Source organism: Anabrus simplex, chromosome 3 (genome assembly GCF_040414725.1).
Source record: "Anabrus simplex isolate iqAnaSimp1 chromosome 3, ASM4041472v1, whole genome shotgun sequence".
Taxonomy (NCBI): domain Eukaryota; kingdom Metazoa; phylum Arthropoda; class Insecta; order Orthoptera; family Tettigoniidae; genus Anabrus; species Anabrus simplex.
This window is the reverse complement of record NC_090267.1, coordinates 509,923,052-509,949,154: the sequence shown is the minus strand read 5'-3', so window position 1 is coordinate 509,949,154 and position 26,103 is coordinate 509,923,052. Positions and strand designations below refer to the sequence as shown.

General features: G+C 37.5%; 1 protein-coding gene across 3 annotated transcripts in view; it reads left to right on the top strand.

Annotated features, from left to right (window-relative positions):
- Positions 1-26,103, top strand: part of LOC136866601 (GTP-binding protein 10 homolog) — a 126,219-nt gene that overhangs the window by 28,082 nt on the left and 72,034 nt on the right. For 2 of the 3 annotated variants that reach the window (XR_010859567.2, XM_067143713.2), the window contains exons 3-4: positions 14,794-14,958; positions 25,525-25,743. Coding sequence is in view for 2 of the 3 variants with exons in the window: in XM_067143713.2 (XP_066999814.2) it covers positions 14,794-14,958; positions 25,525-25,743 (384 nt within the window). In the remaining variant the exon portion in view is untranslated. The remainder of the gene's footprint in view (positions 1-14,793; positions 14,959-25,524; positions 25,744-26,103) is intronic. The other variant, XM_067143714.2, reaches the window with a different exon arrangement.

The following is a 26,103-nucleotide window of genomic DNA, read 5'->3' as shown; positions in this document are numbered from 1 at the left end:
TCATATGTCATCATTCATTTATGGTATCCTTGAGCAGCAAGACCACTTCAGTGGGAGGCAAGACACTGCATTTTCTGTTTATTATTACTTCAAGAGAATTACGAGTGATTACGCTTTTGAAATAAATACGGTAAATTCCATTACTGCAATATGTTCAGTAAAAGAACTGAACATGTATTTGTCATTTATTCTTGCATAATATATGTGTATAACATGAACAAAACTTATAATTGTCCTTTATTCCTGCGTCATATTTGTAAGTAACTTGAAATAACGTGCAGTAATCATTTTTGACTGCATCGTGATGCTTATGTTATCATTTTATTTATATTTTTTTGCAGATGGCCGACAGTGTGGGTCCTTCAGTGTTACGAGACCCACCCATTTAGCCAAAGTGTTTCATTTTTGTTTGTCAAATTCTGGAATAGAGAAGCGTAAATATGAATATATTTATGTGTGTAACATACTTTATGATTTTGTTTGCTATCCGTGGTAAATAATGCTGAGTAATCTACAAACACACGTGGCACGTAATCCGTCTGGTGACCAGTATTACTTCTCGATTTCAACTACCATGTGGTTCACGCACCAGACGCGTGAGTGGGATAAGTCCACGAGTTCGATAGAACTCGTCCTACCAACGTACAAAACTTCGATAATTACAACTTTTAAAGAGTCCCACACAAATATTTTGTTCAGGTTGACGGGTATGTCACGCTCTGCTAATACGCAGTGAACGTGTTAAAACAAGTTCAACATTCCAAAGCTGCCCTCCATATACCCAGTGCATACAATACCAGAGAAAACGAGCTTCGATTCATCTTAAAGCATTGACGATGGAGGTGGCAGCTAATTTCCAAAATGGCTATATGTATACAATTACATAAAAAGGCACTGGATTACAAACGTGTCATATGCCTGAACGTTTTACACACTCAGTAGTGAGATCCTCCCTTCGTCCTACCCTGCGCTAAAACTTCAGTTTTATCTAGTTAGTAGGGCTTACCTCCACACCGTGAACAAGGCAGGGTTCGAAAACCCAAGCGGACCAGCCGCTGTCACTCAAGGCACCGAGAATATCTCCGGCCGCTGGCTATCAGGCAAGTCCCTGGCCCCTGTCCGTAGCTCGCCAAGGGAGCGTGCGGCAGACGGGAATAGAGGGGAGGAAAGCCAGCTCAATTGGCTGGTAAAGAGGGGAAGGCACATTGCCATAGTAGCGCGGTGGAAGGACGAAGGGAGAAAATCAACCTTTAGAAATATGTTGAAAGAAGGGGCTAGTTAGAGACACATCTATAAATAATAACTCGTAAAAGGCCAAACATAGCTAATAATAATAATAAGAATAAAAAATGGAAAAAACAAACGTCAATCTTAATGGCGCAACCAGGCAGCCAACAAAGCCCAAAGGGGGTGGGGGAATTGCCTAAAACATACAGCACAACTACAATACAAACAATAAGTGGGACGTTTCGCTCGTTGCGTCGAGGATCTTCATCCATCTTTTAATAATGGTGTAATTCTCATTTAGCGAGAATATATTGCAAGTTTAATCTTCTAATCTTCATATGAAAATGTTGTACAGTGGGAATAGAAGCTGTATTCAAGTAGGATGTGGTTTGTCGGACTGGTTTGAAACAAAGACAGAAGTGCAACAGGGCAGCTCATTGTCACCACTTCTATTTATTATTGTAATGGATGTAGTCATTAAATCTATTAAAAGGAAAGAACATGGAGATATCAAAGCCTTCACATTTGCAGATGATGTTGCAATCTGGAGTGACTCAGAAGAGGAATTGGGAGAGAGAATGCAAAACTGGAATGAGGAGTTTAAGAAATATGGTTTAAACATCAGCAAGACCAGACGGTGGTGATGAAAGTGTATGGGGAAGGAGCAGAACCAGTAGTCATGTTAAATGAAGCCCAACTGGACAGCGTTCCAGTTTTCAAATACTTGGGTAGCGTTATATCAAATGACAACCTAACAAACATGAGGTGAACAATCGAATCAATAAGGCAACACAATTTTACCACCAGGTAAGACACCTCCTGTGGGATGAGCAAAATACCCATGAAAACAAAAATGACATTGTACAAGTCCTATTATACACCAATTCTTACATACAGTCTCGAAACCACAACACTGACCAATAGAGATAATTCCAAACTTCAGGAAACTGAAATGAAATTCTTAGGCACTATGATCCAGAAAACCAGGAAAGACAAGATTAGGAATGAGAAAATTAGAGAAAAAGTAGGAATAGATGATTCTCTACTCAATACGATTCAGATATCAAGACTGAAGTTGTTTGGTCACATGAAGAGAATGCCAGTGAACAGAACTGCAAGGAAGGAATTTGACAGAAAAGTAAAAGGAAGATGACCCGTGGGAAGGTCACGAAGGAAACGGATAGATTTAGTTAAGAACTATGTACTGCTGAGAGGTAATGATTGGGACAAGTTGGTGGAGGAGGAATGGTACAAGGACAGGATGAGATGGAGGAGGCTCATATACCACACCTGGGAAACTGGAGATGGTTTAGGACGATGATGAACATTATACTTTAGAAATAACTGAACACCAGCAATGTTAGAAAAAAACAAGAACTTAATTGACACATTACTATGACTTGGACATCAACTTCCTGTGATTAACATCTAGTCCAGGGGTTTCTAATTTGTAAGGGCTCGAGGGCCATTTTGGAAACCTTAGTCATGTTCGCGGGCCGCACTTGAATAGGCCAATTTTTGTAAAATTCTAAAAATACTACAGAAGCACCATTGTGAAATAATATGCTTAGTTCAGTTGAAATGAGGGTTTGATCATTTTAATTGCTTAAAGCATTATTTTAAAATTGCATAAAAGAGTGAAATTTGGAGCCGGGCTGAGTGGCTCAAACGGCCTTCTGACCCCAGCTTGGCCGGTTCGATTCTGGCTCAGTCCGGTGGTATTTTAGGGTGCACAAATACGTCAGCCTCGTGTCGGTAGATTTACTGGCGCGTAAAAGAACTCCTGCAGGACAAAATTTTGACAGCTCGGCGTCTCTGAAAACCATCAAACTTAGTCAGTGGGATGCAAAAATAACAACATTATTACTTGAAATTTGGATTTTAAATGTTTTAAAATTAAAAATGTTCTATTGAGAACAAGTGAATACTTGAAAAGGGGAACTAGTATTAAAGAATAATTAGTTTTGACTTGGGTCTATAAGGTGTATAAAAATTAATACTTTTTTGAACGAGCAATTAAATATTTTTATGACTTTTCATCACATTATTTCTTACAGTGTTCTCGCGGGCCGCCTTTTGGAAACCCCTGATCTAGTCTATTATAGACCCATTTTAATTGTTACTTCCTCCTGTTTACTTTTTATATAGTAATGATATTTTATTGTGTAATAACATTTTAATTAACAAATACCGGTAATTGTAAAATAAGGTTTAATATACTGTAATAGCTCAAACTTGAGATAATCGTACAAAATGGCTGAAGGTGCTCGACGCAACGAGCAAAACATGTCCTATTTAATGTTTGTATTGTAGTAAATGTCCTTTTAGAGACAACACACACTTTTATGTATTGAATAAGGTGGATATAAAAACAAGAATTTATAACTATTAGTAGTAAGTTCAGTACAGGCAAAAACATGAAATTGGATTTATGCAAAAAGGAGGATGACCTGTCGAATCGGTTGGTCTCGTCTTTTGCGGCAATATGCAAACCTCGCCTTGTTCAACAGCTCGGAGTAGTAAACAGCATTGATTGTGCGTCCCTCATATGCCCGTCGATTGTCGTCAATAATGTCTTTAATTGCACAAATGTTTTCGTCTGTAATGCTGGTCCGAGAATGGTGATCGTATTGTTGATTTTCCACACATTCTCGTCCTTCCTTGAACTTCTTATGCCAGGCAAACACATGTGTCCTTGATAATGTTTGATCACCGAACTGAGCAGTCAATCTCTGGCAAATTTCTGCCATAGTAACTCCTTCATGAGCAAGAAAGTATATAATTATGCGCAGCACAGTGGAGGAGTGCACTATTGTTGCGACATCCTGAGCGTTACTGACGAAATGGCGGGAACTATCTAATAGCACGCTCTCCTCACTCCTAAAAGTCCTGCTGAAGCATAGCAGAAGCACAGGGCCAGTCCAACCAATTGTTGAAGTTCAGGAATAAAAATCCCTTTTTATGTTCTATTGAACTTCGTATATGAAAAAGTGTATAAAGATGTGGAGTTCGTCGATGAATTTGTCCCTTCTTCCCATTACTCCCTCTTCCAGTGCTGACCTGCCATTATGTTTACCTTATTGTGTTCCTTTTCAAGTTTTTTTTTTTTTGACAGTCTGCTTTACAATTACATTGAAATAATAAATAAGGTAGTTCAACCTATTCAATACAAATAAATACGAAATGTAGTGTTACATTCCTATTAAATTATAAGTGGAATCGGTACCGGTTTCGACTCCAATCCGGGTCATCATCAGCCGAATAAAACGCAAAAAACAATGCATAGGTAAGAAAGAAAGAAAATAAAAGATCAAGTCCCCACAAAAAACAGTAGAAAAGGCAATGTAAAACAACGCGGATAGGCACTGGAAAATTCAGAAGAAGTAGAAGGTAGGACACTTAAAAGAAGCAAGGCACAATCTTCTGAGCAGCAACATAGCACACGTAAAGTTCAACATCGTCTCATAATGTTTACAAGAAGCAGAGAACAGTTAGATGAGTCAGCTTTCATACACTATTAGGCGCGAAGTCATAACGCAATCCAACAAATAAGATCCAAAATCGTGCATAAGCCGAAGACGAGTAGCTCAATTGAAGTAAATTGGCAACTCCCGAAGATCAGCGCGACGTATTCAACGTCAAGCACTGTGCTCTCAAACGCCGACGGAACTCGATGAATAGATTAATGATCCAGTACTTGCTTCGGTCGCGGAAATGTACATATACATATACAAGTAATACAATACAATTCAATATAATTGGAATATGTAATTAGATCTTGTAGATTTTTTAGAACAGTTGACGCAAAAAACAATTGTGAAGAGAAAAATGTTAAAAAGCGTAATACCGAAAACAAATGTAAAACGTATATGCACAGTGCGCTATTTCTTGAAGGTAAAAATACAGGTCGTAATTGAAGTATTCAAAGTCAGCGCGAGGCATGAGTATAAATTTGAATGTGAAGACGCAATATGTAGGTGGCACTATAGTATATTAGTATACAGTTCAATTCGGTAAGTAGTAGTTTTTTTGTTTGTTTTTTTAAGGAGAGGTGAAAAGAAACAGAGAATAAGTTAATAAAGGAAGAGGATTAGTAGATAAAAGAAGAATAAAAGGATTTGAAGTTAAAAGATGATGGGAAAGGATAAGAGAGGGAACTAAAGGAGGGGTAGTTCAGGGTGGGTTAGGAGGGTGGGTTATTGGAGGTAGAAAATGTGGATAGGAACTTTGTAAGGCATGGAAAATTGAATTCGGGTTTAGAAATTTAGAATTTTTTGAGAAGAAGAATTAGGAAGTCAAATAGGATATTGGGTTTTTCAGAAATGTCGTTTAAATTGAAATTAGGGTTGAAGTATTGGTCAAAGTGAAAAAAACAATTTTCAGTAGTGTTTAGGGGCCTTTGTTAATGATTTTAAGTATTTTTATGTCTTTTTCAATATTGGTGAAATTATGCTTGGAGTCTTGTATGTGTTGTCCTATAGCGGAGAATCTGTTGTATTTAATGGTGTTGATATGTTCGGAGTATCTGATGTTGAAGTTGCGGCCAGTTTGTCCGATGTACAAGGAGCTGCAATTGTTACATTTGAATCTGTATACTCCAGATTTAGAAAAAGCATTAGATTTATTTAGTGATTTAGAGTTGTGTAAGATATCAAGATTTCTGTTATTGGTTCTAAAAGAAATTTTCATGTTGTGTTTTTTAAGAACATTAGTTATTTTATAAGCATCTTGAGTGAAAGTGAAAGTGGAAAATGCAGTGGGTTTGGTTTTGTCTTTTGATAACGTAGTTTTAGGACGGTGTTTGAATTTGTTGATGATACGGTTTATGAAAGAGTTGTTAAAGCCATTAAATGTAGCGATATTACGGATGGTGTTCAATTCGTTATTTAATATTTTTTTTAGACATAGGGGTGTTGAAGGCACGAAAAATAATGCTGTTATAAGTAGCACGTTTATGTGCTTGAGGGTGTGAAGAATCTTGCCGTATTGTGGTTGCTGTTTGGGTTGGTTTTCTGAAAATTTTGTAAGTTAAAGAAGAAGGATGTCTAAAGTAATTGCCACGTAAGGAAATACCCCAGAAAGTAAATATCGCCGCCCGATGCTCTTCTTTTCTCTTTTTTGTAATGGCTGATCACTGCTGCCAACCTGCCTGGTTACATATTAAAATCATCAGACATAACCATAACAAACTAACCTCAATGTAAACACCGATAATGAATGTTTCCCTACCCTAGTAAATGATAAAAGATAAGATGAAATAAATCAAGATAATTATGAATATCTCCTCAATGAGGAATTAAGGAAATAAACACACTTTCTCACTTAAATTATCTGTCTTTATTTTGATATACAGTAGGCGTACTATAATCATATTCTTGAAAAGAGGGGCGTGTTAAACGATGCAATTTATTTAATAAGTCTTTGCAGTGTGATTTTCGAAAGTTCCAGACATCCAATGACTTCCCTTTCTTTTGCGCGAATATTTCCTTCTCTCTTCAATACCGGTAACCAGTAAGGAGAGAGATTATCGGGTATATTTTCAGCCTGCAGGCTGGTTATATCTTCAAGCTTATCAGGAAACATATAGGAATACTAATGTGCCAAGCTCCGTGAACGGAATTTAGGTCAGCTTTCAAGTTCACTGCGGATATGAAAATAATAATGTTATAAGTTCTACTGCCAAAATTTCGTCCCGCAAGAGTTATTTCATGTACCGGTAGATCTAGACATGAGACTGACGTATTTGAGCACTTTTCACACAAACTATGTTATTAAATGCATTATCCGAACATGCCACAATCCTACTTACCTGGTATTAGCCAAATAGATTTACAATCACACAGAAAAAGAAAATATGCTTTAAATATTCTCGCAAATGTATCACTAGTGACTTTAACGGCAATGCGGTGGCAACACGCAATTCACGCTAGAGCAGTGATTGAACGTTGCCAACGTGCCAGATTAACGGTAAATGTAAGACGTCGTATCGGCAAGTAGGGTCCCTAAACTGTATGGTTACCGACACTGAAAAAGACCCAACAGCAAGAAAAGTAACCATAAATCAATATCTTAATATTACAGGGGAGAAAGGGTAAGGTTGCACCCTTAGGGTACGTCCTTACACGGAGAGGACTATAGTTATAGTTCAGTCTAGAAAATTAAGAGTTTTGTTGTGTTCTGATTCAAGGGTGAATTTAATGTTAGAGTCAATGTTGTTGAGAAGAAGAAGTGTAGAGGCTGCGTTGGTTGATTCTTCATTTAAGATTACTAATGTGTCATCAACATATCTGGCCCAAAAGAGGATATTAGAGAAATTATTATTATTATTATTATTATTATTATTATTATTATTATTATTATTATTATTATTATTATTATTATTATTATTATTAATGTTTGTGTTTTCTAAGAAATCGAGGTGTATTTCAGCTAGAATGCCTGAAGCTGGTGAGCCCATAGCTAAACCTCTTGTTGGTAAATGGTGTTATCAAAGGTGAAATAATTATTGTTGAGAACCAATTTTAAGATTGACATGAAGTCTTGAATTTCTAGTTTACTCAGATTACTGAATTTGTTTAAGTTGTTGTTTATTATGGGGAATAGTTTGGAAATTGGAATACTAGGATACATGCTTACGATGTCAAAAGAATGGAGAGAAAAATTTGGTTGGATGTCAAAGTTCTTTAATTTTTCGATTAAATCAGAAGTGTTTTTGATAGATTTGTTGGATAAAAATAGATAATTTTTTAGTAAAAATGTTTGGATGAATTTAGAAGTATTATATAAGGGACTGGGTCTGTAATTGATTATTGGCCGGATGGGAATGTTAGTTTTATGAATTTTTGGAAGGGCTTTGGCAGTGCGTAGGTCTGGGTTCATGTTTATTAATTTAGTTTTTTCTTGATCTGTGAGGAGAAAGGAGGTGTTTTTTAAGGTTTGTTTGAGCACGCGTTGGATTTCAGTGGTTGGGTTTTTTTTACTCTAGAAAAAGAAGAGTCATTGAAGAAATCTTTAGTTTTAGCTATGTAGTCAGTTTTTTCCATTATGACAGTGGTGTTGCCTTTATCAGATTTGATAATGATGAGATTATGGTCATTGTTTTTCTTTTTAAGATCTAAAATGAGTTTATTGTCACTAATTAAATTATTAATATTGTGCCATTTCACTTTTCTCAACAAGATCCAGTCGGAACAAAAATGGAGTCTAAGTTATCAGAACATCAATATTAAAACGTCAGATACTACTATAAGCTGAAGTAGTAATGTTTTCATCAAGCGCTAGGCGAAAAAGAAACATAGAAAGCGGTGATAAAAGAATGACGTATGAAGATTGTTAAGAGTTATTATTAGAAGAAAAATTTAACATTCATTCAATTTGGCTTAGAAGAAGAACGTCATAGTCGATCGCAAGAGGAAGAAAATATCATTACACCGGAATTCTATTTCTAAGACAGAGAGAAGTCTTCGTTCACAGCTATTCTCTGCAGTATTAGCGCTACAAATTATTTTGCACCACGAAATTAAATCGCTGCTTTTTAAAATATAAAAAGATTCCACAGTGATACATCACGTTACACACCTAAGACTACGTGTTAGCCGATACCACCAATTCAGAGTGGCTAAAGAACCGTAACATCGGCAAGAAGAGAGAGAAAAAGAAAAATATAGAGACGCACAATCTTCACAATTTGAGTGGAATATTCACCTTTACTCCAAACTGTTAGAATATTTCTGAGATCAACTCTTCTGAGAGCAGTCTTTATTTATCACATGCAAATAGTAAGAAAGTATAGCCATAAGATGACGACATTGACTAAATTGACGTCTTATTCTGTTCCGATTGCTCGAGCTACTACCATGATGCACTAAGAAAATGAAGGCGAGGCTGCCCAGATGAAAGCAGCAGGATGACGTTGCCGGCCCATGAAGACTAGTAACCAGATGAGACAGTCCTAGACGTTGCCAAACACCTAAGGGAAATGCAAGGAGCTGTGCCCGCATGTCCATCCACCCGGACATGAGACGACTACGGGAAATGCAAAGCAAAGATAAGTTTTCTTTAAGTCAAATATACAAGTAAGAATTTATTTGTTCGTTTTATTAAAGTGCTATTCTAGTTAGTGTCAGTGTGATAATTATATACGAGAAGACGGTTACCAAAGTTAGGTTAAAGGATGTTAGGTATTCATCAAACATAAACGTCAAATCCATATGTAGGGTGTAGTCAACCGGTGATAATAAAGCATCCATTCGTAATGCTGTCAATGTAATATGAGAGGAGGTTAATTTTTAATCTATTGGTGAATTTCATACGACGTTGAGTTAAATGTTAGACATATGTGAGAACTTATGACACCGAGTAATAGTAGAAATGAGATCGTATGTAGGAAATGCTTACTATATAGAAGGATGTGGTAATATCTTTTGGAATTATGAAAAGATTGAAACTATGACAGAGTAGTAAAGTTCACGGTCCATGATGACAGTGAGATATACGTCGAGTTGGAATGAGGTAATGCATATACGGTGAAGTGAAATGTGATATTGATATGAAATGTGAAGTGATGGTTCTTTAATGTGAATACTGATATGAGGTTATGATAATTAATGTTGGTGATAGTTATTGTTCTTCGTGAGTATGGTCATAGTTGTGTTGTTAAGGAAAATAATATTTCAAGTTACGTATTTTTGAGATAGTTAATGAATATAATCTGTCTTCAGTCGACCATTTATCCATGAGTAAGCCATGAGTAGAATAGGATATGGTCTCAATGCCGTCTGTATGTTGATATTTTATTAAAGATCACGAAATGATTCATGATGAGGAGGATGAAATTAAATTAGCCTACATCCGTGTATTTCTTCTAATTGTAAGAATTTTCTCACATGTTAGGGAAGCTTTGAAGTTTATTCCAATGCATTACCCGATATCACTGGTGACTTAACTTCTCAAATAAGAGTTGTTAGTTGAAAGTGAAGTCTTCTCATAAGGTAGACCACCCAATTACCATATATTTTGATGGAATGATGGTTAGATACATTTAATAGCACAATGTTATGACATAGATATACACTTGAATTAATTAATAATCTCGAATTAAGAGAATAATTTGCATAATTTTTTGGATATGATGTTTGATCATAATATTTTAAGAGAATACATTGACTTAAAGGGAGTTGTCGATGCTTATGCAAGAAGATGTGCCAAGAAACATGAACATGTTTTGAAAATGCGATATATGTCAAATGTTTTAAATATTCTGAAGATATTTTCCCAGGTTAATTTGGTTGTGTATTTGGACACAAATAGTTAGAATCAAGAAAAGCTAATGTATTCCCATGAATTAACGAAAATGAGATTAAAGAAAATAGTATATTCAGATTAAGTTTTCAAGAATTTACTTATGGAAAAATGTGATTCCAATTCTTAATTGATTCATTGCCAAATATGAAACTGCGTCCTACATTTTCAATAAAAACTCTCAATCTACGATAGTGTACCTTGTATGTTACGATGTAATTTTTCATTCATTTTTATTAGATGCATCTAATACCTTTATTTAACTTAGGTTCTTTTCTTTTCAATTAGATTTTCAGACTAGTGTTTTTCAATTAAGATCTTTTAAGGTCATATTTGTTTCTTTTTTTAGTCATCCTACCTTGATATTTTATTTCTACCCAACGTCTTTAATTTAATGTTACCAAAAATGAACTTCAAGATATATGTATAGATCAGCGTTCATTACTTTTTATCTCAAAGAGAGAATATGACAATCTTTTACTCTTGATTGGATTTAATTTATAATAAATGAAGCATGGGAAAAGTCAACCTTTCTTTTAATGACTTTTAGAGTAATTGCCTAGTTGTAAGTATTAATATCTTGGTAAGTTCATAACCTACAGGTGGATACTAGCTAGGAATACGAGTAGGAGACGTCCTAGGTATTTCCATGAGTATAAATTGGTGTTCTTTTTCTCTCATTCGAAACCCATAGCCCATAAACGATGAACAGTGACAGTTATAATCATATTTGAGCTAGCCTGGATCTTGTGCGTCCTTACCTGGACGCGGGAACGGGGCAATATTATTATTGTTACGATTTACGGAAGTGTTTTTGTTATCATTAATGAAGATTTTTTCAAGTTTTCTTTTCACTTCATATCTGATTTCATCTTGTTCTTCTGTTGGCATTTTGTTAATGGCTATTTCAGATTCAGTTATTAAATTGGTGGCTTCATTGAAAGTATTGAGGTTGGGCCAATTGTGTTTGAGGCCCTTAGAAAGAATTAAGTTTTCATCAACACTCAGAGTTGTTTTAGATAAATTGACAATGGGAGGATGGAATTGTTCAATGGTTTTGGATGGTGTGTTAATGTTCTTAATATGATATGTATGTGAAGAAGAGTTGTTCATTAGAATGTTGAGTTTTTTCTCAAGAGTTTGTTGCTTAATTGACAATTCACGAAATAGTTTATTATCAACTTGAGTTAGGAAGAGGTTCCATTGCACACTTGGGAGAAGATTAGCAATTTCTAGGTGTGTTTCATATAATCTGTTATTTAAAAATGATTTTTTCTTGTATAAGAAACAAATTTCGTTTTTCAACCAAATTTTGTTGGTTATTCTTCGGGATTTTAACGTGTGAGAAGAATGGCTTTTTCTGACACAACTTTGAAGAAATTTAGGGGTAAGGTTATAGGAAATGCATTGTTTAAGGAAGTCGATATCTTTTCCTAATTTAGCAATCTTGATCTTTAGGCCCATGTAATAGAAGGCTTTATGTTTAGCTTGGTTAGCTTGTGCATTTAAAGATAAAAATTTCATAATGTTCCATATTGAAATGTATCACAATTAAATTGAAATAATAAATAAGGTAGTTCAACCTATTCAATACAAATAAATACGAAATGTAGTGTTACATTCCTATTCAATTATAAGTGGAATTGGTACCGGTTTTGACCCCAATCCAGGTCATCATCAGCCGAATAAAACGCAAAAAACAATGCATAGGTAAGAAAGAAAGAAAATAAAAGATCAAGTCCCCACAAAACAGTTGAAAAGGCAATGTAATACAATGGGGATAGGCACTGTAAAATTCAGAAGAAGTAGAAGGTAAGTCAATTAAGGGAAGCAAGGCACAATCTTCTGAGCAGCAGTTACTTATAACAGCCTTATTTTTCGTGCCTTCAACACCCCTATGTCTAAAAAAATAATTAAATAACGAATTGAACACCATCCGTAATATCACTACATTTAATGGCTTTAACAACTCTTTCATAAACCGTATCATCAACAAATTCAAACACCGTCCTAAAACTACGTTATCAAAAGACAAAACCAAACCTACTGCATTTTTCACTTTCACTCAAGATGCTTATAAAATAACTAATGTTCTTAAAAAACACAACATGAAAATTTCTTTTAGAACCAATAACAGAAATCTTGATATCTTACACAACTCTAAATCACTAAATAAATCTAATGCTTTTTCTAAATCTGGAGTATACAGATTCAAATGTAACAACTGCAGCTCCTTGTACATCAGACAAACTGGCCACAACTTCAACATCAGATACTCCGAACATATCAACGCCATTAAATACAACAGATTCTCCGCTATAGGACAACACATACAAGACTCCAAGCATAATTTCACCAATATTGAAAAAGACATAAAAATACTTAAAATCATTAACAAAGGACCCCTCTTAAACACTACTGAAGATTGTTTTTTTTTCATTTTGACCAATACTTCAACCCTAATTTCAATTTAAACGATATTTCTGAAAAACCCAATATCCTATTTGACTTCCTAATTCTTCTTCTCAAAAAATTCTAAATTTCTAAACCCGAATTCAATTTTCCATGCCTTACAAAGTTCCTATCCACATTTTCTACCTCCAATAACCCACCCTCCTAACCCACCCTGAACTACCCCTCCTTTAGTTCCCTCTCTTATCCTTTCCCATCATCTTTTAACTTCAAATCCTTTTAATCTTCTTTTATCTACTAATCCTCTTCCTTTATTAACTTATTCTCTGTTTCTTTTCACCTCTCCTTAAAAACAAAACAAAAAACTACTACTTACCGAATTGAACTGTATACTAATATACTATAGTGCCACCTACATATTGCGTCTTCACATTCAAATTTAAACTCATGCCTCGCGCTGACTTCGAATACTTCAATTACGACCTGAATTTTTACCTTCAAGAAATAGCGCACTGTGCATATACGTTTTTCATTTGTTTCCGGTATTATGCTTTTTAACATTTTTCTCTTCACAATTGTTTTTTGCGTCAACTGTTCTAAAAAATCTACAAGATCTAATTACATATTCCAATTATATTGAATTGTATTACATGTATATGTATATGTACATTTCCGCGACCGAAGCAAGTACTGGATCATTAATCTATTCATCGAGTTCCGTCGGCGTTTGAGAGCACAGTGCTTGACGTTGAATACGTCGCGCTGATCTTCGGGAGCTGCCAATTTACTTCAATTGAGCTACTCTTCTTCGGCTTATGCACGATTTTGGATCTTCTTATTTGTTGGGTTGTGTTATGACTTCGTGCCTAATAGTGTATGCAAGCTGACTCATCTAACTGTTCTCTGCTTCTTGTAAACATTATGAGACGATGTTGAACTTTATGTGTGCTATGTTGCTGCTCAGAAGATTGTGCCTTGCTTCTTTTAAGTGTCCTACCTTCTACTTCTTCTGAATTTTCCAGTGCCTATCCGCGTTGTTTTACATTGCCTTTTCAACTGTTTTTTGTGGGGACTTGATCTTTTATTTTCTTTCTTTCTTACCTATGCATTGTTTTTTGCGTATATTCGGCTGATGTTGACCCGGATTGGGGTCAAAACCGGTACCGATTCCTCTTATAATTAAATAGAAATGTAACACTACATTTCGTATTTATTTGTACTGAATAGGTTGAACTACCTTATTTATTATTTCAATTTAATTGTGATACATTTCAATACGGAACATTATGAAATTTTTATCTTTAAATCTGCTTTACGTCGCACCGACACAGAAAGGTCTTATGGCGATGATGGGATAGGAGAGGGCAAGGAATGGGAAGGAAGCAGGCATGGGCCTAATTAATTAAGGTATAACCCCAACATTTGTCTGGTGTGCAAATGGGGAAACGACGGAAAACCATCTTCAAAGCTACCGATAGTAGTGGTCGAACGCACTCTCACGAATGCAAGCTCGTAACTGTGTGACCCCAACCGCAACGCCACTTGCTCGGTTTCATGCTTCTATTTTCCTATACTGTATATACTTTTATATGTCTCTTGTGGTTAGAAAGAAGGAATAGAAAATGATAGGGGATTGTTTCATTTGTTGCTATGTTGGCATATGTCATCAGTAGATAATGAAAACTGATCAGGAGGGTTCAACTTAAACTTTGGTTCTAAAATGTCTATAATTGCTGGGCAGGCACAGCCAGGTTGGTGCATTCTTTGTGTTATGTAGGATATTTCCATTGGTTGATTTTGCTTCCATCTTTATTGAATGAATAATATTGCATGATCATTTTTTTCTTTTATTAGGTTTGTCTTTAACTAAAGTGATGAAAATGCATCCAACAAAACGTGTCTCCGCTGGTGTTGGAGAAAATAGTCAACAAAGAAAAATACTAGGCATGATGGGAACCGATCAGGTGATTCCAGTCCCTGTTGGAGTGATAGTGTATGATGAATATGGAAGACGTTTGGGTGAGAGAGCTCTCTTTATGTTTTTACTTCTTGGCGTAAGAAAAAAACTATTTTATAAATTTAAGCTTGTGTTTTCAATCTCATTGTTGCTTTCCAGCAATTCTCCACACTGCTCTCCTTTCAGTTGTTTTATTTCATTACTACCGTATTTCCCGGCATAATCATCGCCACTGCGTAATCGACGCATCCTTTATTTTCAATACAAAAATCGGACTTTAAAAATTTAATCGCATTATCGTCACACGTCCAAATTTTGTTCACCAATCTTGTTAAAAGGTAAGTAGAACTGCAATGCAAGTTGCACATGAATGCGCAATTTCAATATGTTTATGGGCAATTTGACAACACAGTCGCATTTGTGAGATGTTGCACAACGTATAAATAAATAATATGGTATATGTACGACGCATGGCTTACCGGTAGGCTATTGGCAGTTAGACAACGTGGTCACGAGACAGTGTACAATTTATTCACCACCTACATATTATGAGTTCTCATTTGAAATACGTAAGGCTGTAAGTTATCGCTAAGGCCCGGATTTTTTAAAAATGCATATGCAATTGCATATTTTGACATATTTTGAGGGTTAGTGCATATTCTAGACGTAACAGCATATTCCGGTATATAATGTCTGAATTTAAGGATAATTACAAGAACTACTAAAATAAATCTGTTTTGTACATCCCTAGCTAGTTGCCTATTTTATGTGCATCCCTCGCTAGTTGGTATTTTCGACTGTCTATGTAACGGCACTTTACTTTCACAATTGACAATGGCAACAGATAGCTTAGGTGTGGGTAGGCAGGTTGGACTTCCGCTGGGCACTTGGTCAGGACAGAAGTATCTTCAGTTCACTAGGTACGTTCCATTTTAATGCCCTGCATCTCATTTCTAAAAGTGTTAGTTTTAAAAAATGCCTAAGGAAAAGAGCAGCAGAAGAGATTTACTAAATCAGTGGGTGTCGGGTAATAGGGACTATTCAACAGATGGTGTCATCGTGTACTGTCAAGTTTGCTCAAAGGAAGTGAAATGTGAAAAGAAATTTCAGCTTGAACAGCATTCAAAAACAACTGTACATATTAAAGCAAAGGAGGAGAAGAACAGCACACCACAACAACTACTTCTTACGCAGGTAAAGCCCAAGTCCTGTAGTCTTAATACATTTTCAAATGATCTTTGTAGGGCTTTCGTATGCAGCAACATTCCATGGAATAAATTAAACAATCCAGTTCTGCGATCATTTCTCGAGAAATATTGTGTAAAAAACCCAGATGAATCAACTCTTAGGAAAAATTACCTACCTCCGCTATATGAATCTACCCTGGAATTGATCCGATCTGATATCGGAAGGAACTGTGTCTGGATATCGGTGGATGAGACAACGGATTCGTGTGGCCGTTACATAGCAAATTTCGTGGTTGGTAAATTACATCCAGACGAACCCGGTAAGCCACATCTTCTTGCTTACAAAGTACTAGAGAAAACCAACCATAGCACAATAGCAAGATTTGTAAATGATTCTCTGCGACTATTGTGGCCATCTGAAATTGAGACTAATTGTTGTAAAGTGCTTGTACTGCTCACAGATGCAGCTTCGTATATGTTGAAAGCAGCAAAGGCCCTCCAAGTATTTTATCCAAAACTCATACACGTAACCTGTTTAGCGCACGGATTACACCGCATTGCAGAAGAAATACGCGCAGTTTCCAGCTGTTAACAATTTAATTGGATGTGGGAAGAAACTGTTTCTGAAAGCACCAGCTCGTGTCCAGCTCTACCTGAAGTTCCTTTGCCACCTGAACCTGTCCTGACTAGGTGGGGGACATGGTTATCTGCAGTATCATTTTATCAGGAACATTTTAATGGAGTGAAAGAAGTGGTTACAAAACTTGAAGATGAACATATTGCGTGTGTCCGTGATGCAAAAGGTGTGTTTGAAACCGCTACTGTTTATCAAGATGTGAATTTCATTCATGCACATTTTTCTAAACTTCCAAAAGCCATTGAGAGCTTAGAATCTTCTGGTACTCCCCTCCATGAATCACTTGATCTCGTTGAAAAAGCTGCATCTTCGTTGAATTACGCTCTAGGCGAAATTGGAGAGAAGATTAAATGCAAGTTAGAAAATGTGTTGAATTCGAACCCAGGACCTGAAGAAGATTAAGTTAATTAGTCAATACTTGAGTGGAACTAGGGTATCCTTGCCAGATGTATGCTCCGAAACGTTGGTGCCCATGTATAAGTACTGTCCAATTACGTCAGTTGATGTAGAACGATCATTTTCAGCCTATAAACTCATTTTGACGGACAGCAGACATAGTTTGTCTCCAGAAAACATTGAAAGACTACTAGTTACCTATTGTGATGCTTCTTTTTGCAATAAATGATACCTGTAAATAGGTAAGTTAATAAAATTGCATGTTTTTAAGAGCATATTTCCTTATTTTCCGTGCATATATTGTAACTTTTTAGTGCATATTTGCATGCATATTTTCAGGGTTTTTAGTGCATATAAATCCGGGCCCTAGTTATCGTTTATCGGCAACGTCGCCAGGAAATACCGGTACCAACACACACTTGTCTTCTAGTAGAAAAGAGGTCTGATAGAATTCTGCGTTATTACAACCACCCGCCCCCCGGCGCAACAGTCGCGAAGGACCTTGGCCTAGCAAGCGACCACTGTTCAGCCCGAAGGCCTGCAGGTTACTAGGTGTCGTGTGGTCAGCACGATGAATCCTCACAGCCGTTATTCTTGGCTCTCTAGACCGGGGCCGCCATCTCACCGTCAGATAGCTCCTCATTTGTAATCACGTAGGTTGAATGGACCTCGAACCAGCCCTCAGATACAGGTAAAATTCTCTGATTCCCTGACCTGGCCGTGAATTGAACCCGGGGCCTCCGTGTAAGAGGCAGGCACGCTACCCGTACACCATGGGGCCGGCTCCTGCGTTACTGCGCACAAAGTGAAATCCAAGACGATAACGCAAATTTCCACAGAATTATTCAGCTCACGGTCAGCCAAATTATTTACGATGTCTCAGTTGACATCACTAGACTCTTATCTTACTACTACGTCATAAGTGTCCAGGCATGGGATGAAAACTTTTACCCAAGCAGTCAAGATAATTATTATCCAATGGTATTAAAGTTTTATTTTATAAACTGGTCAGTAATGTAATGTAAAATCATCAATAACTGGGAAGAAATATTAACCTAATTACTGTATGTTTAAAAGAAATTGAAAAAATTAATGTTTGTTACTGACATCTCGGAACACGGTCAACTACAGTAGATCTACATCGCGCTAGCTAGAGCGATGTATGAAGATGTCTGTGCTCCGATTTGCGAGCTTTACACAAGCGCACTAGTGTGTCGCAACCAACGAGCTCAACTGATAACAAATTGCTGCCTGCTTCCGTGCTGCTTAACAGTATTGGCTACTCTGGAATGGACAGATCACAGATGCACTTATTTGTTTGTGATTGACGTGATTACTGTAGACATGTGTGCGTGAGAATTTAAGTTTTTAATTTGTGTTTGGGGTGTTTGTAGAAATAATTTGTTTTAATAGTGAACAATCACGGAAAGTCATTTATATTGCAAAATATTAACGTGTGAAGCATTTATAAGCGATTACGGGTAAACATAGAAACTATTCTGCGGGCTTCAAGCTAAGCGTAATTGCCTTCACTGAACAGCATGGGAACAGAGCTGCAGAAAGAAAATTTTCAGTGAGTGAAAAGTTGGTGCGTGATTGGCCGAAATTAAAAAAAAGCTAAAAAGCACAAACCCTTCTAGATGCACGTTTAGACGTCCTAAAACAGGGAAGTTTCCTATAATTGACGAAGAAGTGTTTATGTACATCAATGAAATACGTAGCAATGGCTGCGGTGTATCATATGAAATGTTACAAATTAAGGGACGGGAGGTAGCGCGCAAACACAACATAACTCAGTTTAAGGCGAGTCGTGGGTGGATTAAGGGGTTTATGCGATGACACAATCTGTCAGTGCGAAGGAGAACAACACGAAGCTAAAAGTTGCCTGCTGATTACACAGACAAGTTTGTAAATTTTCACCGATTTGTCATACGTTCGTCATAAAAGGAAAGAAAAATTCCACCTAATCAATACATTTATTTTCTTGTAAAGCATTACAATCTAGGACCGGTTTCAACCCTTCATAGGTCATAGGTCGAAACCGGTCCTAGATTGGTAAATGTCAATACGGAAAATGAAATTCATAAATCAAGATTGTCATACGTTTGCGCAAGGAAACTTCGTACTTGCTTTCTCAAATCAGTAATGCCGATCAGACTCCAATCTTTTTTGATATGCCTCGCAACAGCACTGTTGCGCTAAAAGGATCACGGATTGTATTAATGAAAACCAGCAGTAGTGAGAAGTTGCGATGCACGGCAATGCTAACCATTACAGCTGACGGAAGAAAGTTGCAGCCTTACATCATTTTCAAGAGGAAAACGATGCCTAAGAATATACAGTTTCCCCATGGAATTCAAGTACGAGTGCAACCAAAGGGTTGGATGAACATAGAACTCATGCTGGACTGGGTTAAAACTGTGTGGGATAGAAGACCCGGTGCACTACTAAAACAACCAGCTCTGCTTGTTTTAGATAGTTTCCGAGGTCACCTCGTGAACGAAGTGAAGCAACTTCTTAGTAAAAATAAGACACGACAGATAGTCATTCCTGGTGGCCTTACATCTGCTTTGCAGCCACTAGACGTATGTATTAATAAACCCTTTAAAGATCACTTACGTCGATTTTACAACGAGTGGATGATGAGCGGCGATCAGCAATTGACGCCCGCTGGAAATATCAGGCGTCCACCCTTGGAGTTGTTATGCTCGTGGGTGATGAAGAGTTGGAATCTTATACCACCTGAACATGTCTCCAAGAGCTTCAAAAGGACTGGGATTTTGAATGCACTAGATCCGAAGATGACGCAGTGTGGCAGAGAGACGAAGAATCTGATACTGGTATTAACAGCGGTGAGGACGATGCATCAGATACTGAAACCTGCGATAGCAACACAGAAGATTCGGAATAAATTGTGTACCGGTAAGTCCATATTTCACAACAAAGCGATAATTTTATGCAGGTGTAATATTTTAACTTTAATACTCAAATTAATGACAATTAACTTAATACGTTCATTTTTATTTTCAGGTTGGAAAAACATTCGCCGAATTGTTGCGAATAATTATGAATTTTGTTTTAGACTATTTTAATTATTTTGTTGTATAAACGCGGGTATTACATGCATCTTAAATTTGTATCAAATACAATTTAGTTACAAATAAATATTTTGAGTAATACAAATACTGGTATTAAAAATTCTTCGTATAATGGTCGCACCCTACTATTTTTTTGAAAATTTTGGTATAAAAAGTGCGACGATTATGCCGGGAAGTACGGTAATTGTTAGAGATGCAGGAAAGTGGTTTTATTTTTTTGTAAAGTTTATTTTTTTATTGTTGTAGGAAACATGGCCGTGTTATTACTTGTTAACCGATTGCATACCCATTGCAGATGAAAATAAGGAACATTTACTGATTAATCTTTAAATGCTTTATGTACTCATATCTACATAGAAATGTATACAATTCAGTTGTAGCCATATTGCTTGGAATATCTTGTCACAAGCTGGTCAGAAAGAGGTAACCAAAAGCTGTATCAAATCAACTAGATAGAAAGTAGGAAAATGCAATCATCGTGAAAATTTCTGCATTCTTTTGTTTCAGCCATTTCTTAAAGTCGCTCACCACCAAAACAAAATGTGAAATGGAGCGCTCGGCATTCACATTTGACGTGGGGTACCATGCAGCTTTAGAACAGTCGTCGTAAATTTGTTGTAGTCCTCTTTCAAGAACCCAAAACACTGCAAATGTTCAATGGAGAGGTATCCAACTGGGACTTTTCTTCTTTTACCATTTTCTGGAAGAAAGATGCAGACAGGAACTGTATGTGACAGTTTTCTCAGTTCTTCTCTACATCTTCTAGAGTTAGGATCTTGTTGCATAAATTTTACAGGGCAAACAGATTTCCAAGGGCTTTAAAAACATCGTTTCACGGGTCACCTGCTATCAACTGACTTAGTTTCGTCAAACCCTTCTCTGCTGTTTTCTTTAGAATGTTCATAGCTTTGGCTCTGTGAACTGCTGACGCCCATAGAAACTACAGGTGCGTTATTTCATTGCTGACGGAGCTTGGAGAATCTACGGGACCGAGCTCGATAGCTGCAGTCGCTTAAGTGTGGCCAGTATCCAGTATTCGGGAGATAGTAGGTTCGAACCCCACTGTTGGCAGCCCTGAAGATGGTTTTCCGTGGTTTCCCATTTTCACACCAGGTAAATGCTGGGGCTGTTCCTTAATTAAGGCCACGGCCGCTTCCTTCCCAGTCCTAGCCCTTTCTTGTCGCATCGTCACCATAAGACATATCTCTGTTGGTGCGACGTAAAGCCACTAGCAAAAAAAAAAAAAAAAAAAAATCTACGGGCACATTTTTTCACTGTAGCTGAAAATTGTAGCCGCCATTTCAGCGAGCTGTGACTTCACCAAAATACTGTTGGATGCTTCTATAAGCATAAAATGTACGGTTATAGTCAAGAGCTTGTCATTCAAGGCATTGATAACACAGCCACATTCCTGCATAATCGTTCATGCTCAGCTGTGAAATGAGCGGGAACGTACGTGCGTGCAGAGAGGAAGGGAGTGTGTTCAAGAGGCAGGCTTGCTTATGTCCTTGTCTGCAAGATTAAGTTTGTAGCACATGACCAAGGCTGTCACCAACTTCTTCTTCTGCTACTTCTTCCTGATACATTTCTGCTTATGCAGGTCATTCACAGAGCCTCTTCCAATCTTCTCTTTTTTCCCAGAGTCTATTGTTCAGCACTGTCTCCTATTGTAGTCCTCTCCGATTTACGTCATCCTCCACCTGATCCCTCCATCTTGTTCGTTGTTTTCCAATTGGTCTTCTTTGAGATTCTGTCCATTCCAGAGCTCTTCTTCGTAATATATCTTGTCCCATTCTTTTGACGTAGCCAAACAATTTCAGCCTATTTCTCGCCATAGTTTCTTTTAAGGGGGTTGATCTGTAGTGTGTTTCATATTGTTTAATTTCTTATCATGTCCCTCCTTGTTTTATCCAAGATCCCTTGCAGAAAGCGCATCTGTTTCGCCTGTTATCTACTTAGATATATTTTTTTGTCCAGGTCCAACATTCTGATCCATAGATCAGTGTTGGCAAATAATATGATTTATATATCATGATTTTTGCTGTGGTAGGTAATTTCCAATTTCTAATTATGTCTGAGACACAGTAATAAAATTTTGAGCAGTTTCCTATTCTCTCCAAAATTTCTTCCTTAATGTTTCCTTTCCCAGTTAGCTTACTTCCTAGGTATTTAAAAGCATCAACAAGCGCCCTTAAGTTACTCGCACATGGTCCAACATAAGTAGCTGCCCAAAACTTTGTCAAATTGAATGTTATACTCGTTTAGAGTATCCACAACATTTTGTAACGATCTGATGCCCGTGGCTGTATCGAGCTCCTCACACACACCCTGGCTGTTTCTCCCTTCCCAAAATGAAACAATTCATTATTATTTGTACTTGTTCAGGGTATCCACAACATTTTGTAACGATCTGATGCCCGTGGCTATATCGAGCTCCGCACACACACACACACACACACACCCTGGCTGTTTCTCCCTTCCCAAAAATGAAACAATTCATTAAAAACACAGTTCCCTGACTTGTCCGTAGTTTTGTTGTGAAGAACAATTTTTTAAAATCTTGAATTCTCATCTTCAGCTCTTGCTCATGTTATTCCCCCTACAGTAGGAATGCTGCCAAATGCAATCGGCAAGTCTCCACTACATTTCATGTACTTGTATAACCACTTTCACATCTTGGGTTTGCCTAACTTCTCATCGCTAATCCCAGTACTTGGGAACACCTCAGTTATATTGATCATACATGAATGTTTATCTTCTTTTGCCTTCTTCGCTTGTGTGAGCGATATTCCTACGGATAACTGCCGCTTCAGTGATCCCTTCTGTTTGCTGCGTTTTGGTTATCACTAGCAATGTGTTTCATCACCATGTCCCGTACTTCAAACTCGAGCCTTATGTTTCAAATGACATATCTCATAATACTTGGTTCCGTCCTGACTTAGCAGTTTTTGATAAAATTATTTAGAAGAATTTAATTGTAGTGGTCCACCTGTTCAGTACAATGTTGATATATGCCTCTTAAAATGAAATGGTGTGTATGCTTATACAGTAAAACTAGGGCATGTTTCAACCCCCCTTTTTTGGGTGGTCATCTTCATCTAGTATATATAAAAAATGAAGACCCTAAAATTCTCAAAGTAAAATATGTGGACAAATAAACATGATTAATGGAAAGGTTTAGTGTTGATACATTAAAAGTTCCACAATACGAGGATTGGGGCAAAAGTCATGGCAACTAATTTTTTTCTTGTAGATATGTGAACGGATCACAAACGTATATGTGTCGTGTGGAAGTTCTGCAGGCATAGTGTGTATGCAGAACAACAGATGGCTCTGTGATAGCTGGTAGGAGCACAGAGAGGGTTGTGAAATCAGTCAGTTGATGAGTGTCGTGTGAGATGGAAGTAACCCGTGTTGAGCAGCGCGCTTACATCAAAATATGTAATAGACAAGAAAAATGTTCCACCGATCAATATATTTATTGTGAATGAATTATTGCACTAGTACCGGTTTCGACCTATCTTGGCCATCATCATGTTCAACATTGTACTGAACAGGTGGACCACTACAATTAAATCATCATGTAATTGTAGTGGTCCACCTGTTCAGTACAATGTTGATCATGATGATGGCCAAGATAGGTCGAAACCGGTACTAGTGCAATAATTCATTCACAATAAATGTATTGATCGGTGGAACATTTTTCTTGTATATTACATTGAATCCAATCAATACGGAATATGAAACTTATAAATAATAATACATCAAAATAGTCGTTCTCCGAGGGAGAAATGCGATGGAATGTCACAGTGAATTAGTGAAAGCCTTTGAGAATAATGCCCTACCATACCGTACAGTAGCACAGTGGGCAGGAAAGTTTCAGCAAGGACGTGTGTCAACCAGTGAAGAGCAACGTTCGGGATGACCTGTCAGTGTGCGGACCGATGTGGTATGTGGAATCATCGAGCAGCTCCTGGATGAAGACAGACGATGGACGCTACTGGAGTTGGAGAGGGCGAGTGGTATAGAGAAACACACCGTTCACAGGATATTGCGTAATGAGCTGCAACTACGCAAAACCGAATTGCGGTGGGTACCGCGTGCACTGACGGAAGTTCAAAGGTGGGTGCACTATGCATTATGCTCCGACCACCTTGCACACTGGCAACAGGACGGCGATCAATTCTTGTCACAAATAATCGCCATCGATGAATTTTGGGCCAGGGCATACAAACCAGAACCGAAATGTCAGTCCGCGGAGTGGCGACATGCTGGATCACCAAGGAGGCAGAAGGTCCGTCAGAATCCTTCCCCAGTCAAATTGATGATGATCGTCACGTATGATGTCAGGGATGTCATTGTTTGCCACTTTGTTCCACATGGCAGAACAGTGACCGCACGGTACTACAGGGATTTCCTGGTGCGACAAGTACAACGTGGTGTTCGGGAGAAACGTCCGGATCTTGTGGACAGTGCAATAATCCTGCACGACAATGCAAAACCACATAAAGCAGAGTGTGTGGGGCAGCTACTGCAACGTTGCGGATGGGAAGAATTGGAGCACCCACTGTACTCTTCCGACATTTCGTCCTGTGACTTTGATCTCATTCGAAAGATTAAGGAACCACTACGATGTAGGTGGTCTGCAACACAAGAGGACATTGCTAATGCTGTGCGCCAGCAGGTGACCCGATTCGCACATGGTGCAGCAAATGCTGAGGTAGATGGTATTCAGCGCCTCCCAAATCGTTGGCAGCGTGTGGTGTCAGTAGCAGGGGACTACTTTGAGGGTCTTTAGGCCCAGGTTTGTCATGTCAACATTATGTGTACTGTGTTGTCATTCCTTTGCACTGGGAAGGCCATATTGCCCTGTATACTACCGTAATAAATTAGTGTGTTACGATATTTCAGTGCTATTCATTGTCCACACATATAGTTAACACCTTGTCCTTTTGTCACATTTTACAACCGGACTGGTATCTTCAAGAAAAAAAAAAGTAGATGCCACGACTTTTGCCCCAACCCTTGTGTGTGTGTGTGTGTGTGTGTGTGTGTGTGTGTGTGTGTGTGTGTGTGTGTGTATTTTTTTGCTTGTTAAGTTCTTCTGACTTCACCAGCTTTTACCCTTTTGAGGAATTCCACTGGTACTCATTTCTAGCATTATATTTTTAGATAGACACAAATTTGAATTCATCCTTAGTTCTACATCATTTCCATCACATATTATTCTAAAAATTGTTCACATTAATTTAGTGAATCACTGTTATCACCTGAGAACTTCGTACTCATTGATGTTTAATATCATTTCAGGTGATTTGAACGTAGATGGTAAGCGTGTGCTAGTTGCCCGAGGTGGAGCAGGAGGCTGTCCGAGCACCCAGTTTTTAGGTTTGAGAGGACAGTCTCATTCCATCATTCTGGATCTAAAACTTATTGCTGATATTGGATTGGTGGGATTTCCAAATGCTGGTAAATCTACTCTTCTCAAAGCGATATCGCATGCTCAACCGAAGATTGCATCCTATCCATGTAAGTAGTCATACCATTAGGGATAGAACAAAGCCACTATTCCTTGATTCTCAATTGATAATATTTCAGTATTTTAACTTATGGTGAGGCACTTGTAATAATTACAGCCCATTATTTCTAATATTATGTTAGATTAGTTAAAATTATCAGTATCAACTGATATGGAAGGATGGGTGAATGAGAGCGCCAAATTTTAGTGCATTTGAAACTCAAATGCTCATCATTGACTTAGATGATTTCTTGGCTAAACAGGATTATTTGTATGTGCAGGGAACTTAAGTTGGTCACCTATTAATTGTAACAAGGACATCAGAGTCTGCTTCTCCAACCGAAACCTGTTTTGAAACAAGGAGTCTCTTT